Raw genomic sequence first — 26,961 nt, 5'->3', positions numbered from 1 at the left:
TTGAAATGTACAGTAGATGCAAGCTGGTGGACTGTAGTATTTAATCAGGGATGGGTGTTTTTGGTTTTTTTTTGTAAACAGTCACATTAGACTCCTTTTTTTTTCTCTGGCAAATTGCTTTCCTCCAGTAAGCTCAATAGTGAATGATGGGATGTATTGTCTCCCAACTATCTAACACCAACTGCTATGAAAACCGGCTCTCAAGACTGTCTAGATAATGAACACCCACAATTTACAGCTGAAGAAATATGGAAGGAATAAACGTGTCAAGTGTTGAGATTTCCCGTAGAGTGATGCATATCAGATTGATTCGATGCCTTAGGATGGTGGACCGGTGGGCGGAGACTTTTTCTCTGCAAATCTGAAGGATGTTTGCCCTTTATAGTGGCTTCCCATTTTTTGCTTGCATCAAGCTGCACCTGCCCACAGCATCGAACCAGGCTGTGAAAAACCCGGTCCCTGCTGAGGGCATGCCATCTACCACAGAGCCTGCTGAAAATGTCACGCACCTACTCATCTTATTTTTATGAAGCATTCCTCAAATTGCAAATAATCTGAGCAATCCAGGTTTTGTGAATTCCGACAAAAATGCCAGAGCCTGGCCTAGATTTAATAGTGTTTTCAAAATGGTCCAAGCTTTTTAATGGCATTGTTGTTTTTTAGGTTTTATTAAACTGGACATAAAAGACAAAGGAGTATTCTGCAGGTGCAGTTATGATAAAGCAGAATGATTGTTTAAGTGCGTTTACATTGCTGCCATAGAATACCTTTATACTATATTCTGAGATTTCCATTTTTATGCAAAATAGCACAAACATTTCATCATAAATGAAAGGCTAAAATTATGCTACTGTGTAAAAGACCAATATAATTGTATACTACAGTAATGAAACAAGATTTCTCAGTCAATATTTACATAGCTACTCCATATTTATATCTGGCACAGTCACTTTTTTAATTGGCCTTTTTCAGTTATATAAGGATGCAGGTTCATGCAGTATGTAGGAAACTTCCATACTACACGAGTATGAAAAAAACAAAAACCTATTCTTATGGTATTTAATTATGTAACGGAACAGTACACCCGCCAATCGTCTATACCCCTTATCGTATACACGATCATGGAAAGCGTTTAGGCTATCCCAGGGAACTAAGGGCATGAGGTGGGGTACACCTGCATGAGGTGCCAGTCCAACTTAGAGCACACATTCACCCACACACTACAGGGATATGCCAAGAAGCCACTGTGAAGTATTTGGACTGTGGGAGGAAACCGGAGAACCTAGAGGAAACCAGCCAAGCACAGGGATACCATGCAAACTCTAAAGGTGTGAGGGCTCGACCCCCGCCTCAGGTCTGGGGTTCAAGGCCACAGTGCCAATCACTTCCTCACCATGCTATATAACACTATACAATTACCTTTTTAATTAACATAATGAAATTATATTTATTAATACTGTATTTTAAAATCAATGAATGTACATGAATGCACATTACAATAGTGAAAACCTTATAAAACCTGGCTAGAATCAGCTGTAGCAAGAAAGGACCATTGGGCATCATTACCAAAATTAACTGTACAGTATGGAGCTTTTTCAAATAAGCTTGCTAAAGTTATTGAGCCTTAAAGTTATATGTCAGAAAAGCTAAAGTGTGTAGAATATCTAAAACAGTCTTCTCACTGCAACATTTCTGAAATGTAGGTAGGTATGTAGGTAGGTAAACTGCAAGACTGCCCAAAAATGTCTTAGAATTCTTAGAAGTGTGGGTGAAGTTATTAAACAAGAATAAACAGACCTCTGGGCCTCCGAGTGGCGCAGTGGTAAAGTGCTCGCCCTATCATTCGGAGATCGCAAGTTCGATCCCCGGGTGATGCTGTAACCTCTCGCAGCTGGAGGCCTAGAGAGAGCTGATTGGCCAAGCTCTCTCAGAGGAGAGGGATGAGAGGTACCTCGTGCTCCCACATTAATCACGGCTCTACAGCCAATCAGGGGTGTCTGTGAGCTCATGCAAGCGGAAGGAGCGGATAGCACTGTCCTCCGAGTGTGTTACGCCAACCCTAACGGTGTGTGAGCAAGCAGTTCGAAAAGATGCGGTCGGTGACGTCACGTGGGCCGGAGGAAACACGTGATAGTCTGCGGCCCTTCCGACTGAGCGGTAGTAGAAGGTTAATGTGGGAGCCCCCTGGTGACTGGGAGGAATTGGACACGACTAGAATTTGGGGAGAAAATTGGGGAAAAATCCCCCAAAAAAAGAATAAACAAACCTCTTAATTTTCTACAAAAGCAGTTTTTAAGCTGTGATATCTGCCAAAAGGTGTGTTAATAAGTACTGACGTATTAATTTTTTTATGCTTTATTATGACTTTTTTTCTATTTTTTAAGTGAAATATAAAGTTAATGGTCAATACCTGCAGAAAATTAAATTTTTAACAGTTTACTGCCACAATTATGTTTTTTTTTTTTTTCAAACAATATATGGAATTTGGACGGGGTGCCCAATGAGCTATGATCTCACTAATCTCTATATAGGCCTAGAATTGGAAATGGTATTCTCTCACCAGCCTCTTTTTTTCTTTCTCTTGACGTTAATGAGAACAAAAATTCAGCTTGTCTTATAAACAGGTAAAAAGGGTGAAGAAAACATCATGCAAACTTTTTTTTTTCAACTGGCTGTTACATAATGCTAAATAAACATCTCCTGACAAAGATTTCATGATATTAATGGTTACAGGTTTCACTGGTTTACACAAGTCCCTGTGTAAGTTATCACTACAGAAACTATATTATATTATAATTAGAGCAATATAAACCTTGAATCTCGAATTAATGTCTAATTAGAATCTGATCTTCAGCAGTGCATTGCATTTTCTCAGTTTCTATGATGAGATTGAGCCATAGGGTCTACTGACTATGGTATACCACATTAATTACATGTAGGTTTCTTTCACATCCTCCTACCTCTCTCATTTGATTATTTCTGCAGGTGAGCGGATGATGGATGTGGCATCAGGTGCGAGTGGTCACGGTGAAAACACAGTGGTGGAGAGAGAGATGCAGTCCCTGGGATCAAGAGCAGCGGGGCCACAGGCCGCCAGGCAAGGCACCGGCCGGGAGCCAACGGCCACCCACATCAGGCACCTAGGGGTCGAGCCGCTGATCCGGGCGTCCCGTGCCAATCTGTCCCGGCCAGTGTGGGGGTCCGAGGAAAGTGTGTCATTAGCTAGTGATTACTATGGTAGCACGTTCAGTCTCTACAGAGGAAGGACTTTTTCTATTCCCCTGTAATACAAAGCATTCCCGCGATCGCAAATGATTAAACTATTCATAACTCCAGCAGCCCCACAATATAAACATCGAATAATAATAATACCCTGCAAAACATCCATAAACCGCCAACATTCCCAGTCCACAGGAGGCCTTCGCTGTGACATGGAGCCCTGTGTGTGTGCTGACGGAGGGTTGGTGACTCAGACCAGAGCCCAGGGTGTGACCCCTTAATTTCTTTTCCTGCTCTGTCTGTAGGGAGAGAGAGGCAGACATAGAGAGAGAGAGAAAGAGAGAGAAAGAGAGAGAGAGAGAAGGCTCTCCACTCATTTGGATGAGTTTCAGATCAACCCACTGCAACCTATTACAATTAGATGTGACTCATTCACAGGTGGAGGTTCAGTAAACTGAAACAATGACGATGTTGGAATGAGCAGATATTGCAACGATGCAAGCCAAGTTTTGATTTTCAGCTGCAACTATCACCCTTATGTAATTCCAAAAGTGTTGTTAGGAAAGTGGCAAAGCAGAAATCTTTTCGAGCACAAATCATTCTACATGTGGGTGCTTGATCAGTTTGCAGTTGTTATGTGGTGTGTAGAAGAAAGAGAAAGAAAGACAACATTATCTGATTCCGTCCCTCCTCCTCAGCACCATCCCACAGCCATGTTAGAGCCAGGGCCCCTGATACATACAACAGCACCTAGGACTCCATCTATCCTGCCCCATTCCAAACAAATTTAAACAACATGCCCCAATTAATGGCCAGCAAAATATTTTCAGTAAATACAGTATGTACATTTCATCACAGTACAGACAGTGGTTTAGCAATACTTTCTTATAAGATCTGAGCAATTTAACTCCAGGCTCATGCTCATCTTTTAGTTTCTATTATATACACATATAAGTATATGTCATTCTTCATCATGCCATTCGTTTCATGGAGCATGTCAACTGTTCAAGAAAGTGATGGCAGGTTGGTCATTTTCCTGTCTACTGTCTAAAGCTTACTTGACCTTGGCAGGCACAGAGAAATCACTGTTCATCACCCAGCTACAGACCTGACCTTTAAGCCTTCCAGCCAATAATCCTGTGTCAGATCTGTGCTATGTAATGTGCCAGCTAACATTCTTTAAAGACATGACGTGTCCTTTTCCTGTTGGTCAGTGCACATCTTCTATCACTGTACTGCAAAATATTAGAAATAGTATTATGACCCTTTAAAAATATGGTGCATTTGTTGTTACCTTTTTAAAATTAGGTTGAATTAGTAAAATCCCAGGGATACAGTTATTAGCAATTCCATTTTCATCACATTAGACTGTAACTTAATACAGAAATACATTTGATTAAATTAAATGCCACCTTCCCTTGCCCACAATTATTGCCTTTTCTGTGCCTCATCTAGATTTATTTTCTTTTAGTTCATACTTTCCTTTGACCCCCATTTTCTATGTGCATTTTCTATTTTGCCTATTTTCTATATTTTCTACCTCCACAGCAATAGATGCAAGATAAAACAAACTTGTAGTTGTTGCTCTTATTTGCATCATATTGTTTGTGTGAGGTGCCATCGGCCCTTTTAGGTTCTCTGATTTCTCTGCATGCTTTTTATTAAAGGATTGCTTCAGCTTGACTTTTTGCATGCATTTTATGCTTAAAGTATTATATATAAATATAAAAATATTTACATCTACTGTAATAAAAAAAACATTGATGCAAATGGATATATATTGATCCATTAGCTTATATGGCAATGAATAATTATTAAAATTTTTGATAGATATACCATAAAGCACAAAATAATACAGACATCACCAAACATAGTCATTCTCATCGTAAAAACTGTACATTTGATATCTGAAATAAAATTTTAACTGAAGAACCACATCTTGGTAATTTGCCTATTTTATTTTTCAATAATTATGAATAATGTCATTGGACAATAAATTTTAATAAAAATGTAAAAAAAAATATATATACATATAATGTAAAAACAAAAAAGTGAAAACAGGCCAAATACAGTAGCTAGGGTGCCATTACTAATTGCTGGATTTTTCATATTGCACTAACACAACCCATTCTTTAAGAGCATCCGAGTGTTATTTTTCCAGATTCTTGCACGATCATGTTCCTTTGCATGGTTTTGACACTGCTTGGGTGATGTTCATGCAGTACTTCACACTGGATATCTCATACAGAAGTAAGTCTAAACATCTGCAGGCTGGGAAGGAAGCCTGTAGACTGAAAAAAAAAAAATACAGTAAATATGTTTTTGAACAGTCAGATTACTGTCGGTTGGCACATGCTGTGAATAAGTTTTCATAGCCTCCTAAGTGCAGTCTTAGTTATTTAGTCTATGCTAAAGTTATTCATCTAATGCTGTTCCTGAATAATAATTTGCAACTATTCCTTCTCAGCTATAGCAGTGACATGTGACCTACAGATGTGTATATCCAGTCTTATAAGGTGGTCTAGTCCAGTGTTTTTGGAAGGAATTGGCTAGTAGGCTCCATTGAATCTGACGCTACTATATACACACAGTGAGGTGTATTGTAAATTAAATTGAATTGATTTAATTTGGTTCTACTGTGATGAAAGATAACTTGCTTATTCAGGCAGAGTTAGCCTTGGTCTTGACTGTCACCCCAAGACCAATGTAAAAGGCACTCCTATTTCTTTATATTTATCTTTTTTTTTACTTTCACTCATCAGTTTTACCCAAAAATATTTATATAGAAACAAATTAGAGTATATCTGATTTCTAGGTACTTGATGTAGATAGCATTTTTTTCTTTACACACCTTAAAATTGGGCCATTTTGAAAGTTTAACCCCAATATTGCCACTCAAACACACAGACACTGAAATGGTTAAATCTTCGCAAATTTTTTTCTCACATGCATTGTATTCCCAAGACAAAATGCCTCTCTGGCCCCCTGTCCTCTTCCAAATAGCTGGGCTCCTCCCCTTTATTAACCCAATAGTCTAACAGAACATTTCCCTTAATCGCCTTCTTTCAGGAGCCAATCTGAGGAAGTTTTGAGGGAATCTCCCCCACAAGTTCTCCTTCCCCCTTCCCCTAAAATAATCCGTTCATCCACTTCTCCCATGCTTGGCCGGTCTGGTTCAGGACCCCCCACACCCCTGACCCCACGCAAGAAAGCCGTTGTGCCAAGTGAATACCAGGACACAGTACCAGGAGAGTTCGAGGAGAAGATTAAGCAACCCAAGTCTTCAGCCATGTCCCAGAGCAGTGCACAGGACTCTCGACCCCAGACCCCTGTCAGTGATTATTCCCGGAAGGACTTGACCCCCCGTCCGTCTCCTAAACTAACACGGCCGAGCTCCAAGATCTTTGAAAGAGTGAGAGTTTTTGAGGAGCGCAGAAGAAGCATAGACAATCCTGAGGGGTCAATCTCAGGGCGCTCTTGGGCTGGGTTTAACAGAGCTCCTTCCATTGACTCTGATGATGGAGGAAGTCGTTTAGGAATCTCAAGAGAAAGTTCCAAGGAGGACCTCCATGAAGCTTTAAAGGCAGATGCAGAGCAGAGAAGGTCTGTGTTCAGGCAGAGAGCTGCTTCTTTGGAAGACAGACCTCGGTACTCCCAGAAAGTGCAAGACATTGAGCACAGGTTTACTGAGGAGCTCCAGAGAATCAAGAAGCTTGTGGGGAAGCCACATATGAAAAAGTCCTTCTCTACTGAACAGCTATCCACTTTTCACAGGGGCAGGCAGCCCACAAGAAAACTTGAGCCCATTCCACCCCAGGTGATTCAAAAGCTACAGGACCGGGAGCGTGCTCAGCAGGAACAAGAGAAGAAAACAAAAGAGCAAGCCAAAGACAAATTACCACAGGTGCAAACACGTCTAGTTCAGCAACAGGAGTCAGTGTTACAGGAACATGTTGTGCAAGAGCGGTCACCCATGACAGCTAAAAAAATTAACCAAAAAGGAGAGGAGCCTTCACCTCCAGAAGGTATGTCACCATCTGAGTTACCCGGACAAAGGTCACCAAGGATCATGCGTGGGCCTAGTCCAGTTGCGGAGAAACTTAGGCGATCACCAATTCTGGAAATCTCTTCTAAGACTGATGAGCACCCACGTTCACCTTGCAGAACAAGAGCAGAGTCACCATCCAGAAATGTCCTGGAGATGACATTACGCAAGGTAGAACCAAGACCTGCAAGCCCACTTGTCAAGAGAGTAGGTCATGCCCAGGAAGTTACTCCAGTCCACATAGAGGATGAAACTGTACATAGAAAAACACCCATAGAGATCACTCTGAGAAAGTTGGACAGAAGACCTGAAAGTCCTCTTGTGCAGAGTGAAATCAGTGCAGTACAGGAGTGTTCTGTCCAGGCACCACCTCATAAACCTCCAAGGGTTTCACTCACCTCCACTAAAGAAGAAAAAATGGAGATAGATGTGACTCCTCTAGCACCAGCCCTAAAGCTCAATATCCCACAGATTATTGTTGAAGAAGAGCCAATGGAGACAGAAGCATCTGTACCTGCTCAGATAAAAACAAGCAAAAATACCACTTCCAAAGAGGAGAAACCTCAGCGAGTGAGAGGGAGGGGACGTAAACAAAGACCCATGTCTCCTGAATTAGGTGGGTGTGTTGTGTTTGTTTGTAAATTATTTCTAATTACCCAGACATTTGTGTGCATTTGTATGTAATTTAAAATATTAAATGTCTAAAGGGCATATTCTGACAATTGTGAGATATTGAATTTCTGCCTTGACAAGATTTATTTTTCTGGTTACAGCCCTATTCAGACCGAAAGCAATTTGCTCAAGTCATACTTATTAAGATCCTACACAAGTTCTGGCAATTGGTTAATGTATTATTTTATAGGAACTTTTTAGGACTAGACCAAATTCATGTATTACAGACTCGGGCCAAAATCTAGTGTAAAAAGCCATGTAAAAAACTTCTAAGATGTGTATGATTGGAAGTACCTCCAGCGTTAATAGTGAACATAATAAGTTTTAGCCTAGCATATTTAAAGTGCGTTTAGCAGTGGCTAATGGAAAGTTGTGCTTGGGGCAGTGGTGGGTTAGTGTTCAGGGCTCTGGACTGCTAATGGGAAGGTTATAAATTCAAATCCAACTACTGCCAATCTGCCACTGTTGGCCCTTTTTAAAAAGCCCTTGATTTTCAAGTCAGTTTAGACTAAGTACAGTAACTAATTACATTACAAAATTAATTACAAATTCATTAAAAAGTAATCAGTTACAATACAGAGTTACTTTCTGATAAAAGTAAATAGTTGGAGTACTTTTCCATTGCAGAAAATGAAAACTACTTTGTGATACCTCATGCATGTTGTTTTAGTCAAGACCTTTGTAATTATTCTACCATCATCACTGAGCGAAGTTTGGCCCATAATATGTTAACTACTAATACCACTATATCACCTAGGCGTTAGGTGTGGCCTTAAGTACAGATCATCATAATTAGGGAGCGGGTAGATTTAATGTAGATTATACATGAAAGAAATTGGAACAATTGTTTTACTGTGACAGGTTGCAAAGTGCCTAAAGATACAATTCATACAACCTCAGCAGCAACCTCATTTCCGCTCTCATCTGTTCCAACCACTCAGCATTCAGCATCACCAGTATAAATCATCAGCCTGATCATTTGTCTTAAAAAAACATTCTTCTGAAACTGGTCAGATACAGGGACTGAAAAACGAGAGCCAGAAACTTGTCAAAAATTTAAATCAAAACGTCACTTAGGAAGCCTGGAGAGCTATTCCTCAGGACTACAGTATATTAAAACCAAATTTTTTGAAAAAGCCTGTCCCATTGGAAGCAAAATACAGAGAAATAAGGGGTGGCTCAGTATTGACTTTTGCATAATACTGTATATTGGTGTCGCAGTAACATGATTATGCTTTTGGTATCTTCGCAGAATCTTCTGATGACTCCTACGTGTCAGCAGAAGAAGATCCTCTAGAGGCCCCACTGTTTGAGGTTCCTCTTCAGGACATGGTAGCATCCTCTGGTGCTGAGGTTGTGCTGAAGTGCATCATCACTGGCAATCCTCTCCCTGAAGGCAAGTTCTTCCTTTTAGCCTTTTGATGACCATAAAAAAAAAGTCAAACACACACTTACATGTCTGACATAACTGCAGGCTATTTAACTTTGTTTCTACATTTAGTAGAGTCTAGTGACCACTGATTTTTATTTTTATTTATTTTAATCATGTCAGAGAAAAAAAAATAGTTAGTGCCTTATTCTGACTAAAATTGTATCAGTTACTTAATACAAACATGATTATATAATAAGTTATTATTATTATTATTATTAATATTATTATTATTATTATTGTATGTCATATTTAGTTACATGGATGCAGCACAATGTGGAAATAAAGAACAGTCCCACACACGGGGTGAAGGTGGAGGGAGAGAGGCACTCTCTTCTTATCAAATTGTCAAAGCCAAGTGATGCTGGCACGTATACCATAACAGCTACAAATGAGGTGGGCAAGGCTTCCTGCAGCGCCACCCTGTTTATCAAACCAGGTGAGTGCTTACTTTTAGGTCTGTCATGCATAATGCGTCACTCCTTAAAGTTGTGTTTCTGGTGCAAAGGAAGAGACATTACTCTAGATAAACTACATTCTTTATTCTGGCATGACTTGTCCAGAACATAACGTGATTACAAGCCCCTTTTCTGACACTAGCCTGGAGTCAGAAATCTCATCACTTATATATTTAGAAAGTCTGACACTGAAGTGTATTTAGCACCCCACAGAGAAGCGTGGCATCTTTAATCCTTCTTTCAGGGTTTTCGAGCGGTCTTTGTTAATACATTTTAAAGAATATTCAGCTTTTTCCTTCTACTTTTCTAGCTCTCTCGTTCTTCTCTTTCTTTGGTATTTATGAAATAAAGACTATTTGAAAGGCAGAGAAAGGTGACATACCATTACATCATTGATCCTCAGAGCTTAGTACTTTTTATATTCCCTGCTGAGGGGGAGGCATTTTGGAAAGTGATGTGGGGAATTTTAGCACCTCTGGTTATTTTGGTGGGATTAAAGGACGAAAGAGTGAGTCATTTTTACCAACCTACGTTCCTACAGGTCTGGGTTAGCAGCTCAGTGCTGGTGATAAACTTCTCCCTGGAGGGAGTTAGTTACTAATTTAGATTGAATGCTTTCCTGTTTATCTTTCTACTGACACTTTCCATTTAAGTCAGCTCACTGCTTTCTTTCTCTAGGCTCATATCTGTGTATCTCTTGCATCCTCTCCTTCTCTCCCTTCACTCTCCATCCTTAGCTCCATAGCAATAGTTACCATAGCAACCATAGCAAATAGCAGACTGTTGTTTGAAGATCGCACAGCCACACCCACTAAACCTTTTCTATTTTACTGTTTGTGTTCTTTGTATTTGCTGTTTTGTTAGTGCAGATTTTTATAGAAATGCACACAAGCAGCTGGACAAATTGAAAACACACCAACTTATGCAACACAGCTCTAGAACTCATTTAACCTTGATGTTCAAAAGATTTGTCTGAAGCAGAGAAACCGCCATAGCACCTCGCAGCAGCTCTCATTACAAAGTGTTTGTCTAAATGACATCTGCACTCAATCCTCATTAATTAACTGCAGCAAAGATGCTTCTGTTAAATTCATTATGTAGCTTTTAAAATACATGTTGCAGTGTTTATGAAAAAAAGGTGTCGCATAAAGGTAAACCAATTCATAAATAAAGTAAAATGAGCATGGAAATGGACGTGAAATGGAATAAAATTAAATTGCAAAGCAAATTGTCAGGAAATGCAGTCATGATTATCTGCATAGTGATTCTGCTTGAATGGAGTTAAAATACAATTTGTCCATCTGCCTATTAAAATTCATCTTTCATTTTCTGTTACAGTCTTTTTTTTTTTATATCCATCCCATTTTGAATAATAGCCTGCTGTAACATTTACATAAAATCAGGCGAAATAAGACTAGAATCTCTGGGGCAATGCGTCACTACTGAAGTTCTGTTTGCATTTTACTTTATTGTCTGTATACGTATATTAATCTGGTGATGATCCAATTTTCTTATTAGTAAATTTGACCTCTAAGGCATTTGCAAGTGATATGTCATTACTGTATGTTTTACCTCTGGGTTCAAAATAATTAGAAACAAAATATACTCACGGCCAAAATAGCATATATTTTCTGTCCAATAAATAAGAAACTTTAATTTTTTGTAAAAAAAAAAATCTGCAATCAGCAACAGAAATCTAAAATTCATACAGTGACAATGATATGGCCTTCTTGCACATCCAGCATGATTATCTGCAGCCAATTGAATAGCTCGATGTAATCATGTGTAACGCCGGAATACCAGCAGCAGTGGTGGCAGGATTTATCTGTATGATTTCTCAAATGATGGCATCGAAGTAGTATATCTTGTCTTAGGGTTGTCACTCTTGACCTTCCAGACTATGTGCAATCAGCAGTGGCATCTGTTGTTTGGAATCTGTTCCATAGCCTGGAAAAGGTATTCCTGGCAACTCCAAACAGCCGGCCGATGTATGCTTGCGTTGCATCAAGTTAAATCATTCCAATGACCCTTTCTCTGCTAGTATTGTATTTCTTTCTTCTGTACACTGTAAAACAACACTGAACACTGATATTTCGATGTGTCTATTACCCATGCTTTGTAAAACCTATACAGCAGCTCTAATCTGTGGTGCTGGTTGTTAATTGGGGATTTCTGAGCCTGGTAACTCTAAATGAACTTCTCCTCTGCAGCAGAGGTAAGTTTTTGTCTTGCTTTCCAGGGATGGTCTTCATAAGGTGCTTTGCAAATGCACTTGACAATACTGTTCTTGCAAGAACTATTCCAGAACAGCTGACGTTTGTGTCTCAAAATAACAACTGACTATTGTTTTTGTTGTTGTTGTTACTTAGTTACTTACTATGGCCTAATGCCATATGTGATATTTAATAGTTATTAAAAAAATCTGAATTGTTCTAAAATGTTTATATATATATATATATATATATATATATATATATATAATAGTGCACTGTTTCTTTTGTCCATGACTGTATATTGCCTTCACAGTTAGTATCGATAGTATCAATTTATCTGAAATGGCACCATACTGCCTCTGTTAGGACTGAACAGCATACTGTAATATATAAATAGGATGGTTGCTACGAGAGACATGGTATGGCTGTCTCTTCTACTGAAATAGTCCTTAATGGGAGCCAGGAGGAGCTCTGCATTTATAGTGTGTTTGTGTGTATGCACGGCTGCTTGGAAGGACTTCTCTAAGTATTTTTTTTTTTTAATGTAGGCAGAGACAAAAAGAGATCATTGTTGTAAATAATTTTAAACACAGCTCTGCATTTTTATGGCCACCAGTGGCACAGGTAAGTTTGAGACTATTCTAAAACTAAATATAATAATAAAGAAAGGTATAGTAATTAAACATTTTAGAATAACCAGTTGTTACATTATTGGTTTTTGCTTGTATTTTTTTTTTTTGTGTGTGTTTGTTTATTATTTCTTTATTTTTATGCTTTTTTTGTTGTTTACAAAAAGGTAATATGCTAGTAAGACGTGTTTGGCTGTGTTATGAATGTCCTAGCTTTGGAGTGAAAATCACTTGCTGGTGTCTGTAATATATACTGTTCATCATGGGGTAAGCAGAACCCTGTATGTGCTGTCGTCTATTTATTCCCACTGCAACCTTACAGGATCTTCTCTCCGAACCCAACAACGTGGGCTTTCTGGCAGTAAAACCACTTCACACACTTTTGGCACTGGTTTGCCAATTACATTAATCAAAGTTTTTATCATTCTCATGAACATGATTATTTATAGAGTGTAGGCCAAGAATATAAAAAAAACTATTTGTAAAGATTATAAATATTTACATTTTATATATAGCAGTTTGTTACATTATTATAATTTCTAACATCAATTATTATATAATTATTAATAAACTCCTAATTAAACATATCTGATTAAGTGTTCAATAGCATCTGAATCTGAAAATCAAATTCACATCTATTTAAGTTTGTTTATTTTTAGATTAGAACTAGATAAATGTGTGTTATTACATATTCAGGTAAACCTTTATGTATTATAGTATTAACTATATAACTGCATATTATCTCTTCAAATTATATTTATCTAAAAAACGTTTAGTATAGTTTCACCTTTATGATTTACAGTATTAACTGTCACTGCTTATTATTCCTTAAAATAATATTTAAAAAAAAAACTAAATTGTTAAAACATATCCTTACAATTTTTTTTCTATCTAGTAAATTTATGTTGTTACTTTATTTACAGGGTACCAATAAATATTAGCAATAACTGCAAATGACTGTCATTAAAAAAAAAAATAAAAATAAAAATAAAAATATATATATATATATATATATATAGATAGATATATGGATATAGATATATATATATATAGTATGTTTAAGTATGTTTTAGGAGACCTATCATTTCTATCACTAGTACAAACAACACAGAAATTTAAAAATGACATGGGTTATACAGTGAGTAAAGCAATAAGTCATTATATTCCCAGAGTTCGTTTTTTCCATGTGCAATTCCCATACCAAAGATGGATAATGGTTGATCAAACTACTGAGCTGAATCTTCACATTGTCATACTGAGATTTTGGATTTGGCATTACCTTATACATTCTCTTATCAGCCATTCACACTGCAGATGGACCTCTTTTTATTTAACCTTTTCATCTTTAGGCTCCTGCTGTTTCAATTCTCTCCTCTCTTCAAAATCAGATTTGAAATCTTGCTTGGCAGAGACAGGATACAATCTGGCACAATCTGTGCTAGTTTGTGTGAATTTTACCCTTCAGGTTTTTTTTTTTGGTTTTTTTTGCCTGGCACTGGTGGGGGAATAGTAGTGAAATTATTAGTGGAAGGTCACTGAAGATTATCTGACATCCTGTATGAATATTAAGCCAATATTTATAAAGCAATTCACAAATGTACTATGTAGCCCATGTGATGTGTCATGTTTAACCAACTGCAGTTTTTATTTAATCCAAATTCTAAACTGTAATTGATGCTTTAGGGTTTTAGGTTACTGTATCCAATGCTTATGAACTACAGAGTTATTATTTTTAACAGCACATTCACGAAAATTGCTTTTTATCATCACCACAACACTGACTGCCTCTTACCCTGACATTGAAAAGATTTTGTAACCGAGTTTCTTGCTTTGATAAACTTTCCACTAAGATTACTCTCATTCTGTCTTTTTGGTGTCTTTCTCTCAGAGCCTAGCCAAGATGTGAGAGGCAACCTTGGTGTTCCCATGGACATCAGTAGCCCCATCACCTCTGATGAAGAGTACCTCAGCCCCCTGGAGGAGGCTGTGGATTTCCTGGGATCATCATACCATGGTCCTGAGTCGCGAAAGATCATAGACACTCGTTTTAAAGAGCCCCCTGCTTTTCAGGTGAATGAATGCTAATATTAAATTTGAACAGTTAAATGATATGCCTTTGAAAAACAGCCATATAAAGTGTGTATTTATTATATTTTCAGGCTACATTAGGAGATCAGACAGTCATAGAAGGACAAGAAGTGATCATGTCTGTCCGAATGACTGGCCAGCCCAAACCAATGCTCTATTGGTAGGTTCTGTCATTCAAACACTTTAAGAAGTATTATTTTTACAGGAACTATTACTACAATACTCTTTTTACAGTGTCACCATGAAAAGGGTTGGATATGTTAGACAGCACGTGAGATTTTTTTTATTACTGTAAGTCGATGTGTTGGAAGAAAAAAAAAGTGGGCATGCCTAAGGAATTGAGTGACTTTGACAAGGGCCAAATTGTGACGAGTAGACAACTGGGTTGACTGGACAACTCCAAAACTTCAGCTCTTGTAGGATGTTCCCAGTCTGCAGTTGTCAGGACATACCAAAGGAAGGAAGGAAGACCGGTGAACCGGCAACAGGGTCATGGGTGGCCAAGGTTCACTAATAAACCAGGAGACTGAAGGCTGGCCCATGTAGTCTGATGCAATAGAAGTGCTACTGTAGCTCATCAAGCTGAAAAGATTAACGCTGGTTCCAGTATAAAGGTGTCAGAAAACCCGAACAGAGTGCCAAACATGAACCTAAATATACTGCTCAAAACTTTTGGATCACTTTCTTCCCCCAAGCTCCTGATTTGTATTTCTTTCTACATTGTAAATCAATGCTGAAGGCATTCAAAATATGCAATAATCTCCCTTGAACAGTTCAGGTGGAGATGTATCTGCTACTTATGTTCTGTAAAGCCTTCATAAAGGCTCTAATCTGAGGTGCTGTTTATTAATTGATGATTGTTGAGGCTGGTGACTCTAAATGTACCCCTCCTCTACAGCAGAGGTAAGTTTTGGTCTTGCTTTCCTGGGATGGTCTTTATGAGTGACAAGGTTCATCATGGTACTTGATGGGTTTAGCAAATGCACTTGACACAATGCTGTTCTTGCAAAAACTATTTCATGTCTTAAAATAACAACGGACTGTTTATATATATATATATATATATAGATAGATAGATAGATAGATAGATAGATAGATAGATAGATATGTTATTAATATGTTATTGATAAGTACTATATGGGTCTATTTTGCAACTCTTTAATACAACACAATAGCATAAACTAACATGCACATGTTGTTTTTTTCCCCTTTCATATCTAGGCTGAGGGACAGAGTTACAATAAAAACAGGTCCTCGACACAATGTCCGCGAGACAGAGGATGGCAGCTGCGAGATGATAATAAAGTCAGCTGTGAAGTCTGACGCTGGTGTGTACACCTGCAAGATCATCAACGAGTACGGCACCAAACAGTGTGAGGGCAAATTAGAGGTGAAAGGTGAGGTCCTTATCTTATCATTTAAACCTAGGAACCTAAAAAACACAGAATTATCATCTTTCATATATAATTACAGAAGCCTTTCTGGTCAGTTATGAAGATATGGATATGTTCTTTCTAAAATAATCACCTGCAGGTTGAAAAAGCATACCTACCCATCACACTGAGCCACAATCCCATTACGTTTGCAAAAAAATTGGGTGAACACAGCAATAACTTGTACAACTTGGCAGGAACGCAGCAGAAACTGGTGGAGTATTATCTCCCTTGCCGTGGAGCTGTCATGCTTTTTTTGGCATGTTCAAAAAAAGCCTGGTGAGGACGTGATCGAAGCAAGATGCAGGAGGAATCTAATAAGGATGTATTAATGACGATGTCGACCAGTCGACTGTGTCATTAGCTCCTCTGAGGGACTTCACTTACGTACTACAAGCATGGTGCATACAGGAAAGATCGGATGGCCTTCTGAATGAGTTGTCATTGGTTCGTCACTGCGTTGCTGCTACGTCAATGGAGTTCTCACAATGACACCTTCAGGACTGTGCTATGACCATGGTACAGTAGGTCCATGCCATGTTGTCAAGGGCCACATTAAATTCATATTATGTTGTTCTAGTGCTTACAAAGTTTATGGCAGACATGCAGCAGGTTATCAGCATGTCTATTTATTATATATTATTTTTAGTATACTGGATCCAATTCCTCACACTGTCCCCTTGTGATGAAAAGCACAGCATGTGTTGCGGTATTTACACCAACTCGTCGGACACAGCACTGCATACTAGGCCTGTGATAAGCGCGTGGTGCAATCCTATCAGACATAGTAATAACTCAGTTTGATCTCATAGGATGTGGTGATCATGTCTTTGATTGAAATTGATGAGCACATTGAGAACCTCATGTGGCTAGGAAGTAGTATGGATAAAAAAAAAATTCCTGTTTCGATCCCATTCCCACTGTGCTTTCGATATTTTTAGGACACTGTGGGAACTTCATGGTCCTTCTTAGTGTGTGATGGGGCCCATACACAAGGTCTCAAAAGGTTTAAGTTTAATATTAATAATAGCACATGTTCATACCTGTGGAGTTGCACCATAAGGTTGGCCATTTTTTGAGTTCTGTGTGGAAGACCTACTTCTCACTGTGTCTGCTTTAATCACTAGGATCTAGTAATTCTAGAATCTGATTCAGTAAGGGCAAGAGCCTCTTGTCTTTCTAAACACACATTACACATCAAAATTTGGGGATTTTTGAGAGGACTTTTTCTTTCACAGTACAGATAGCACCAAAAAAAGCAAGTGATAATAACCCATTACTCCCATTATAACTACTGTATCAGCAAGTTACTAGAACTTCATTGTGGGTAATAACGTTATAAGTTACCTTCAGGGTTGAGGGTTCGATTCCTGCCTCGTGCGTGTGGAATTTGCTTAATGGGTTTCCTCGTGCAAGGCGGCAAGGTGGTGTAGTGGTTAGCCCTGTTGCCTTGCACCTCCAGGGTTTAAGTTCGATTCCCACCCAGGTGTGCATGAAGTTTTCATGTTCTCCCCGTGCTTGGTGGGTTTCCTCCGGGTACTCTGGTTTCCTCCCACAGCCCAAAGACCTGCAGATTAGGCTAGCTGGCGTTCCCAAATTGCCTGTAGTGTGTGTATGTATGTCTGTGTGCCCTGTAATGAATTGGCATTACAGGGCACAGGACCTGGACCCAGTCCAGGCTGTACCCCGCCTTGTGCCCAAAATATCCTGGGATAGGCTCCAGGCTCTCCCGACCCTGTACAGAATAAGTGATATAGACGATGGATGGATGGATGAATAATTAATAACCCCGTCACAGAATTCCATTACAAAATAAATATCAGATCCCACTAAAGATCACATTGTGAAGGACATTAAGATTAACATGCAATAAGGTTTAATTACTTTAATTATTTAGTCATTGTATTGCATTTGTCCACAATCATCTCTAGTTGTGTAAGCTGTTGCACACATACAGTATTATGGGGTTAAGACAAAGAATCAGATTTGTCTTTGTATATGTCTATGTTTCAGTGTGTGTGTATCTGTGTTTTTTCATTCCTGGCTGGACAACTGTGTATCACCTTCTGCCAAAATAAATATTTAAACATTGGAAGCTCTCTCTGCTAGAAATATAAGATTGCCTGCAACTCACAGAAGTGATGTGTTCTTTGTTCTTGCCTTCAGATAACTACTGCCGTGTTAGTGGCACATAGATGAACATTTAGCAACTATTCAGGACTGGACTTTAAATCGTATACTACACGTATACATTCTGTTCAGTGTGATAGTTTTAAAAAAAAGCACAAGTATTCCAATTTAGTGGAATAAAATATCAACGTGGTGGTGCAATCGTTTGATTTGGCTCCACAAACATCTGCAGTTCAATCCTGAGCAGGGGCGTTGTCTGTGTACAGTTTTGTATGTTCTACCACGTCTGTATGGGGTTCTTTTGGGTTTTCATTCCACCTCCCAAAAACATGCTGTTACATACGTTGATTTTAAATTGTGACTAGCTATGAGTGTGTGTAGTCTCCAGCTAAATCACAACGAGGCTGGATATCACTTCTGTCGCTTGCCAGTTATGTTAATGGAAGTAGGCAGACTTTCGTCCTTCAGTAGCTAGGGTTAGGGTATGATGCTGTATGACACGTCTGTGATTATGTATAATATTTAGACGAAAAAGAAAAGAAGGTTTTACTTTTTTAAGAAACCTCAATACAATGTATTCCAAAATGTGGTGCTCTTTTCCTCAAAATCAGATACAATTCACAGAAATACATTAAGCTCAAAGCAAGGTCCTTAACACGGGCTATTAGCAGACCAGATCTACTTTGCCTCCTGGGTTTAGTTGACAGATTTCAGGCTCTTAGCCAAAGGTCCATTTTCTCTGACAAGGACAATTATTCATGATAGACACATTATCCATGGACGTGCAAAGCCCATGTATTCTGGTAGGTTGGATTCTGGGCTTTCTCAGTCAACGTAAACGACTGGAACTAAACCACCGACTTTAACTTCTGCTTTCTTTATCTTCTCTGCTCATCTTCCAGCCACTCCTGTAGAAACCGGTCTGGCCATAGTGCGGCCTCTCAGGGATGTGACGGTGAAGGCAGGAGAGTCAGTGCTGTTTGAATGCCATGTGATCGGACCACAGGATGTGGACGTAGACTGGCTGTCAGATGGGAAGCTCATCCAGCCAGCGCTTCTTAACTGTAAGATGCACTTTGACGGAAAGAGGTGCAAACTGCTGCTCAACTCAGTGCATGAGGACGACAGCGGCACATACACCTGTAAACTGAGCACAGCCAAAGGTGAGCGTCTCCAGACATGACGTCATGGTCCATGCAGTAAGTAGGGCATACAGGCTTTGAACCACTGTTTATCATGTTATCAGGTTTTATAACAGAGTGCTTAGTACTGATTAGATAATTAAATGTTTTGCATTTCAACTTTTGCTCTCTGAATTGGATATTTATTTAATTTAGTTAAATCAGAGCCCTAATCAATTTGCAGTGCCATGATTTTCCCGGAACTAAAATGGCTACGATTAGTACTTAAACACTGCCTTTGATTATAGAATTGCTCTCATTATCATACTGATTGCCATTGCTTGTCTTTTGCAGAGGAACTCACCTCATGCGCTCAGCTGAAGGTCATGGCCTCCGTTGAGCCACTGTTTACCCGAAAGCTGGATGTTTTGGAGGTGATTGAGGGTCGAAATGCACGATTTGATTGCAAGGTCAGCGGAACGCCACCACCTAGGATCACCTGGACTCACTTCGGTATGAGACTTTTTTCCACAAGAAATTGTTATCCATCAGTCAAGCATCTGACTAAACCATAGCTATCTGTGTGCGTTTTCTTCTCCTAGACAATCCATTGGTAGAAAGCGAAGACATTCGCATCCTAAAGGAAGGTGGCCGACACTCATTGGTTATCTCCCATGTGAGCAGTGACGACGAGGGGTTCTACACCGTGGTGGCCAAGAACACACATGGAGAAGCCGAGTGTTCAGCAGAGCTCTATGTACAGGAACCCCGGCCCGCCATGTCATCGCAGATGTAAACTTGTTTAACTTCATTATATGTATATACAGTACTTTAATTGGGAATAAGGGGGTGGGATATTTTAGTAAATAATATAGTAAATAGTTTATCAAAATCAAGTTTAAAAAAATGTATATTCTACAAGAGAACCTGAGTTTGTGCAAATTGATATTTAAGGAGACTGAGATGAACCTTTACTGCAGTGGTTGAGCTGAAGTACTGGAAGATTTACTGCACACGGGACTTTGGGGGCACTCTTTCACTATTCAGTTCTTGTTTTCTTGTTTTCAGCCTTAGCTTCATCACTATATCAGCCGTCCTGTGACTGTGAGTGATTACGATTTATCATGAGGGAGGGTTTAGAGCAGAAGTATTTCTCAGTGTCTCAGTCTTCTTTGTCTTGTTAACTTCAATTGATAGAAACCTGCTAAAAGTGCTAAAACACTAAGTTTTTTCACATGACTTTCTCAATATCACATGCTTAGCTACAGTAGAAACTGGTGCTGGCAAATTTTGGCGTATATCAGGAATAAATCCATTTTAAACGTGCTGTTATTAGAAAAAGAATAATTAAATAGTTTAAATTGATTTCATGACAAGAGTGTTATAAGCAATTCCATCAAATTACAGTACTGGTGTTCAGCAACTCTTGCAATTCACATACATCAAAGCTGAAAGAGCTCCACTTAATCACAACCCTTTATAGCATTAACACTTGGTTTATATCTCTGTCAAGCATTCATTAACTAAGAGTATTCTCTTTTACAGTCTGCTACACTTTATGCAAATTAATGTTTGATTTTCATTGCTTGTATTTGTGATGTAGGCCAAACACCACACATACACTGTATATTATATATATATATATATATATATATATATATATATATATATATATATATATATATATATATATATATTATTTATTTTTTTTATATTTACAATTTATTTATCATGTGTTTTCTCTTATGTTCTTCTTGACTCTATCTTTAACTCTGCCATTATTAGGGCAAAGTTAGAGAAGATGCCATCCATTCCTGAGGAACCAGAGGTCCCTGAGAGCGAGGTGGAGCGTTTTACGATGCCCGACTTTGTGAAGCCACTGTACGACCTGGATGTTGTCGAGGGTAAAGAGGCCGTGCTGAAGTGCAAAGTAGCCGGCCTGCCCTACCCCACCATTTCTTGGTTCCACAATGGCAAGAAGATTGAAAGCACAGAGGACAGGAAGATGACGCAGTGTGAGCCATTGTAACATTTCTCACTATTCAGTATGGAGGTTAGAGCGTCAGTCAAACACTGAGACTGCAGTCTCAGTTAAAATGAGAGTGTCAGGAGCTGAGATATATACAGAATGTGAAATATACAGAATGGCCTAAATGTTCTTCTTTTACCCTTCTTTGGCTTTTTCCTCCCTTTAAAACTGCTTCAACTTTATCACTTGTAATCACTCTTAATCTCTGTTAAGCACTTCTAATTCTGTTTTCTCCTCATCTGCAGTCAGAGATATCCACAGTCTTGTCATTCGCTCTGTCTGTCATGCCCACGGCGGTGTCTACAAGAGCGTTATTTCCAACAAGGTGGGCAAGGCCACATGCTATGCCCATCTGTATGTAACAGGTAAGAAAAATTCCATAACTTATTCAATAGTATATGCCTGGTATGCCTCATATTCACTCAGTTTGTATATCTAATTTAGTAGGAGTCTGGTTGGGTTGGAGTATGGCAGAGAATATTGATCAGCAGAAGAAGAAAAAAAGGATTTAGAGAGAAGGTGTTAACCCTTACCTACTTTCATAGGAAGGCATTACCCTGAACATCAAAACCATTAACATTAAAACAACATAGATTTTAGGTCCCCCTTTTACTAATTGGGGAGGCATGGCTCTGCAGGGCCTCTGGGGGACACTAGGACATTGGCAGCGGATCCTTTGGGTGCTGTGGGTCCCAGGATGGGGACTCAATGGAAGACTGGAAGACGTATTTATCCGATGCATCCTATGAGTGCCCGATTGGATTGGGATCTGGGAGATTGGAAGCCAGGGGATGGCCTTGGTCCTTTTCACTGCATTGATGTTTTTCAGTAATTTGTGCTTCAGCGATTTGTGTTTTATTATTGTTATTAACCCTAGCCATGACCTCTACTATTGTAATTATTATTCTTTTTTTATGATTTTATTTCCTTAAGCCTTTAAATGATCCCTCAATCTATCTCATCAAGTTACACATACTGTAAGTTCAACTTTAGCCTGGATTTTTTTTTTTATTCTTTCTTTTGATGAACACCTCTGAAATAGAAAGTGGACTTTCAAAAGTCAATCCAAAAGTCACATTTTTTGATGAGACAAAACCCCAAAATCCACACCCAATCCTCTCTGCATGCTCTCTCTAAAAGATACAGTAAGACTTGTCAGTTCATTTGAGGGATAAAACACAGGTTTGGGTTTGTGTGTTACCTATCCAGGATTTATCTTCCCCATCTCTTTTGTAGACGTTCTTCCCGATCCTCCAGATGGAGCACCAGTAATTGAGTCCATTACTGGCAAGACTGTCACTCTTAGCTGGAAGAAACCCAAACGGCTGGACCCATCAATTGGTACTCACTCTAAATCATCTACACTCACATGGATGTACACTACTAATTTGTTTTGCTGTCACTCCTTCATGAATATAGGCAACACACACAGCTCCATCTTTGGATGATTTTGGGTAGAGCAATTCACCGTCTTCAATATTCATATTCCTTTAAAAGATTAGCTGTCAATCTTTCTAGGCTCTATGTTGCCCCAATGTTTACTACTGTGTTTTTTCTTGCACGGATTCAAAATTCTTCTATTTTTAATTTCTAGAATCACTTTGCCGCCTGGGCGAGATATGTTATGTGATGTAGTACAGGAGCATACAGTGAGAGGATAGTTAGAGAATTACAGTGACCTTAATAATACTTAATTGGACACTAAATACATTTACATTTTAAGATACATTTACAGTACATAAAACATAATGTATCTTCGCAGCATCTACTTCTTTGATATTGTCCTTTTATACACAAGAAAAATTTGTAAAACTTCAGTTAAATGAAATAAATTCATTGTTTACTTGGGACAGAATAAACAAGACGGTACATTGACATAGAGAAAAAAGAAATGCATGCTATTTTTTTAAGCCATATTATCAGTTTAATGAGCAGACATGTGATGGTAAATAAAATTCAAAAGAAAATCCATAAACATTTGCAAAACTAATCTATCTAATTTAATGTTATATGTGATTTAAACTACTTAAAAAATCTCACATTCACATCTAGAACATGGTCTTCTAGTTGAGTATCCCTGATATACAGGACAGAATGGTCTGACCATGAAAAGCCTGAACATGTTGTTTTTATTAATTTCATTGTTCCAGATCCCAGCACTTTGATGTACGCTGTTCAGCAGCAGGCCTTGGGCTCTATCCAATGGACTATTATAGCTTCTAGCCTGAAGCAGACCTCCTACACTGTCACCTCACTTTCCAAGGGTATCCGCTATGCCTTTAGGATTCTATCAATCACTAGCAAAGCCTTCAGCAAACCATCTCCGGCTACAGACCCAGTACAGCTCATAGACAGAGGTAAGCACACATACACAAACATATTAATTAGCTTTAGTTGTTTCATTATAGTTATAATTGTATTATCTTTCCCTGCAGGTCCATACCTCAAGGAGGCCCCAGTTATTATTGATAAGTCAGACATAGTATATGTGGTGGAGAATCAGTCAGTCAGCATTACAGTCACGCTTAACCATGTCAATGCGGCTGTCACCTGGAAGATGTGAGTTATCTGTTCAATTATACAAATATACTTTGGGTCTAAAAAACTACTTCTGAAGATCTTCCTAATAAGTAATTTCAGTTCTAATCCAAATGAAAGATAAATTAGTTTTAGTGAAAAGCTTGACTAAGAGGAACTCTGCAGGATCATTTCTATTACTCATTCAATTTTTTTTTCTCCAAAATTTTAACAAGTTGGAATATAGGTTGTGTTGGCTTTAATCCTTTCAAGCATACCATTTTAAACCATTCCACTTTCTATCTGCCTTTTGGTTTTACATGGTCATGGTGTCATCTTTGATAAATGCATCATGTATTACTTTATAAACGCTATTGTTCTCACAACCCCAACTGTCACCTCTTTTTTTTTTTTGCACACAAATCAAGCCTCAAATTTTATATCGTTTTGCACTTAGAAGAAAAAATATAATATTTGGACATGTGATTTAAGTGCTATCATTTGGTGAATATATTGTCTTGCTTTAGTTAGAGCACCAAATACATTTACATTAAACATTTCTCCTCGGCATCTACTCTTTAATATTGTTCTCTTATATACCTGTACAAGAGGTGTTCAAGTCAAACCGGGACATTTATTTCTCTATATAATCTCCTGCCACACTAATGCACTTATCCCAGCGGTTGACTAGTGCTTGAACCCCATCAAGGTAGAAAGTTATCTTAATATGCTGGAGCCATGATAAGACTGTCTGCTTTTCTATTTAAGCTGCTGACCTCCCAGGAACCCCCTTAATGGTCTAAACATGTGGAAATTGCTTGGAGGTCAGGACAGTATGGGGATGTGGCAATAACTACCAGCCAAGTTCCTGTAAATGAGAAGGAGTGTTTGTGAATGATCGTGTGTACAGATGTGTCTCTTCCGTAAATTGGTGAAAAGTTATCCATTGATTTCCAAGAATGCATCATTTAAAAGTTTTACAGTGGCTAAGTGTCTTATTATCATCATCATCATCATCATCATCATCATCATACTGTGGTTGTTAGTTTTTACACCTTCTTTACACACAAGTTTAATCACAAATCCAGGTTTGACTTGAACATCCCCGTGTAAATATCATTCACAAATTATGTATATATTTTTTTACCTGAAGTATGATTTTTTTTTTTTTGTTTCTCAAAAGTAAAATCATTGTGCAATACATGAGAATGTCCTGTACACTGCTGTAAAAAAAGAGCTATGGTAAAACTGCTTCCATTTTTTTTTTTTTTTATCAGGAGAGGAGCGACCTTGTCAAACAGAGCCGGGCTGTTTGAAATGAGCATGCCTGATGATGACCAACACACACTAAAGCTCTGTAAGGTAAAGAGCAGTGATGTGGGAACACTTTGCTTCACTGCTAGCAATCCACATGGGACAGATTCCTGCCTCCTCACCCTAGAGATGGCAGGTAGGCAGAACAGTACACAGTATCTACTCATAATGGGCATGTTTTGACATTTAATTATGCTGTAACTGTGTTCTGTTCTTCAACCTTTGACAGTGACCTTTTTCCTGTCCTAAATCTTGCTTCTACGTGTCTCTCTTTTCCCAGTGGCCCCAACTTTTGAGTCTATTATGGAGGATTTGGATGTAAATGTTGGGGAGACACCTCGCTTTGCTGTGGTCGTTGAAGGGAAGCCTATTCCAGACATCCTCTGGTACAAGGTAGGGTTCCCTATGATAATTCCTTATTTCCCAGAAAATTTCCATTTTGAGAGGCTGGCTTGCTGATTTTATGAGAATGTAATTATGATATTATATTCAAAGCACTTGAAAAACATTTCAACTATTCGAACCATGCTCTATAAAACGTGTTTGCTCATATTTAAAAATTCTAATTAAAATTTTTATTCACCTCATTAACACACACACCTTACATTCCTTACACATCAGGGTCTTGATGGAGCACATTCCTAGATACATTGCACATTTGCACACTGCACATATATACAGTATGTTCCACATTTCATGTTGCTTATTTACACAGAAAATGAGGCCTAACTTGCACTTTGGAAACTGGACAATAACGCTGCTGCTGACACACACATATCATTTCATTTTATGCCTCATGTTTCAAACATACTGCTGCTGTCATGTCTACACACCATATTTTTATCCTTGTATATTTTTATCCCTCTCAGTTTACAATTACACTTTGCACATTCTGTAAATCATGTGTAATTTATATATTGTTTATATATTATTTTTATTTTATTTTATTTTGTTACTTTTGTCAATGTGGAAATGTTACAGTACATATTCCAAACTATTTTTTTTAAACATTTGTATTTTTTATTGGTAATATAAAATATTTAGTTTAATTGTATTCTGTTCTGCATTCTTTAATTATATTAAAATCTTTATATTCCGTTCTATATTTCCATTTATTTTGGTCAAAGACAGTCGTATACAAATTTCACTGCATACTGTATCAAAATGTGTATGGTTAAGTACATGACGAATAAAATTACAATTTAAATTTGAACCTTCCTGCTTATATATTTACCCACACTATATATTTAGATATAGTGCAGTAAACACACTATATATTTCTATATAGTGTGGGCTAAGATTTTTTTTCCATTTCTCCTCGAGCTCTAAAGTCTCGTATCTTTTGTCTTTCGGTGATCTTACTAAACCTCTCTACTTTCTTGCCTCTTTCTTATACTGACTGATCTCCCTTCCACCCACTTCACTTCCCATGGAGAATCCCCACGGTCTCTTAAGCATGCTAATTTATGCTATTAAATATATCACTGGATGTTTCAGCTTGTGGCTCAGGGCTACAATATGACTCATTGTATTTAACACCCGAACTCTGCATAAGTGGAACATGGAAAATCTGGGGAATTTCAATGGGGAATTAAAAATAAAGAAGAATCTAACCATTTTGTTTACAGCCTACAGACGCAATATGGTGAAGCTAATGGAGCACA

General features: G+C 38.3%; 1 protein-coding gene across 1 annotated transcript in view; it reads left to right on the top strand.

Annotated features, from left to right (window-relative positions):
* The window catches only part of spegb (striated muscle enriched protein kinase b), a 101,274-nt gene that overhangs the window by 54,679 nt on the left and 19,634 nt on the right, over nt 1-26,961 (top strand). Inside the window, exons 3-19 of the mRNA XM_053496561.1 lie at nt 2,986-3,097; nt 6,289-7,880; nt 9,189-9,332; nt 9,622-9,804; nt 14,554-14,735; nt 14,825-14,913; nt 15,975-16,150; nt 19,219-19,479; nt 19,792-19,950; nt 20,040-20,229; nt 21,223-21,452; nt 21,712-21,831; nt 22,703-22,807; nt 23,617-23,823; nt 23,902-24,025; nt 25,261-25,433; nt 25,578-25,690. Coding sequence (XP_053352536.1) covers nt 2,986-3,097; nt 6,289-7,880; nt 9,189-9,332; nt 9,622-9,804; nt 14,554-14,735; nt 14,825-14,913; nt 15,975-16,150; nt 19,219-19,479; nt 19,792-19,950; nt 20,040-20,229; nt 21,223-21,452; nt 21,712-21,831; nt 22,703-22,807; nt 23,617-23,823; nt 23,902-24,025; nt 25,261-25,433; nt 25,578-25,690 — 4,160 coding nt within the window. The remainder of the gene's footprint in view (nt 1-2,985; nt 3,098-6,288; nt 7,881-9,188; nt 9,333-9,621; nt 9,805-14,553; nt 14,736-14,824; nt 14,914-15,974; nt 16,151-19,218; nt 19,480-19,791; nt 19,951-20,039; nt 20,230-21,222; nt 21,453-21,711; nt 21,832-22,702; nt 22,808-23,616; nt 23,824-23,901; nt 24,026-25,260; nt 25,434-25,577; nt 25,691-26,961) is intronic.

This window comes from Clarias gariepinus, chromosome 5 (genome assembly GCF_024256425.1).
Source record: "Clarias gariepinus isolate MV-2021 ecotype Netherlands chromosome 5, CGAR_prim_01v2, whole genome shotgun sequence".
NCBI classification, from domain to species: Eukaryota; Metazoa; Chordata; class Actinopteri; order Siluriformes; family Clariidae; genus Clarias; species Clarias gariepinus.
The sequence above is the reverse complement of the archived record's forward strand: the minus strand, read 5'-3'. Positions and strand labels throughout refer to the sequence as shown.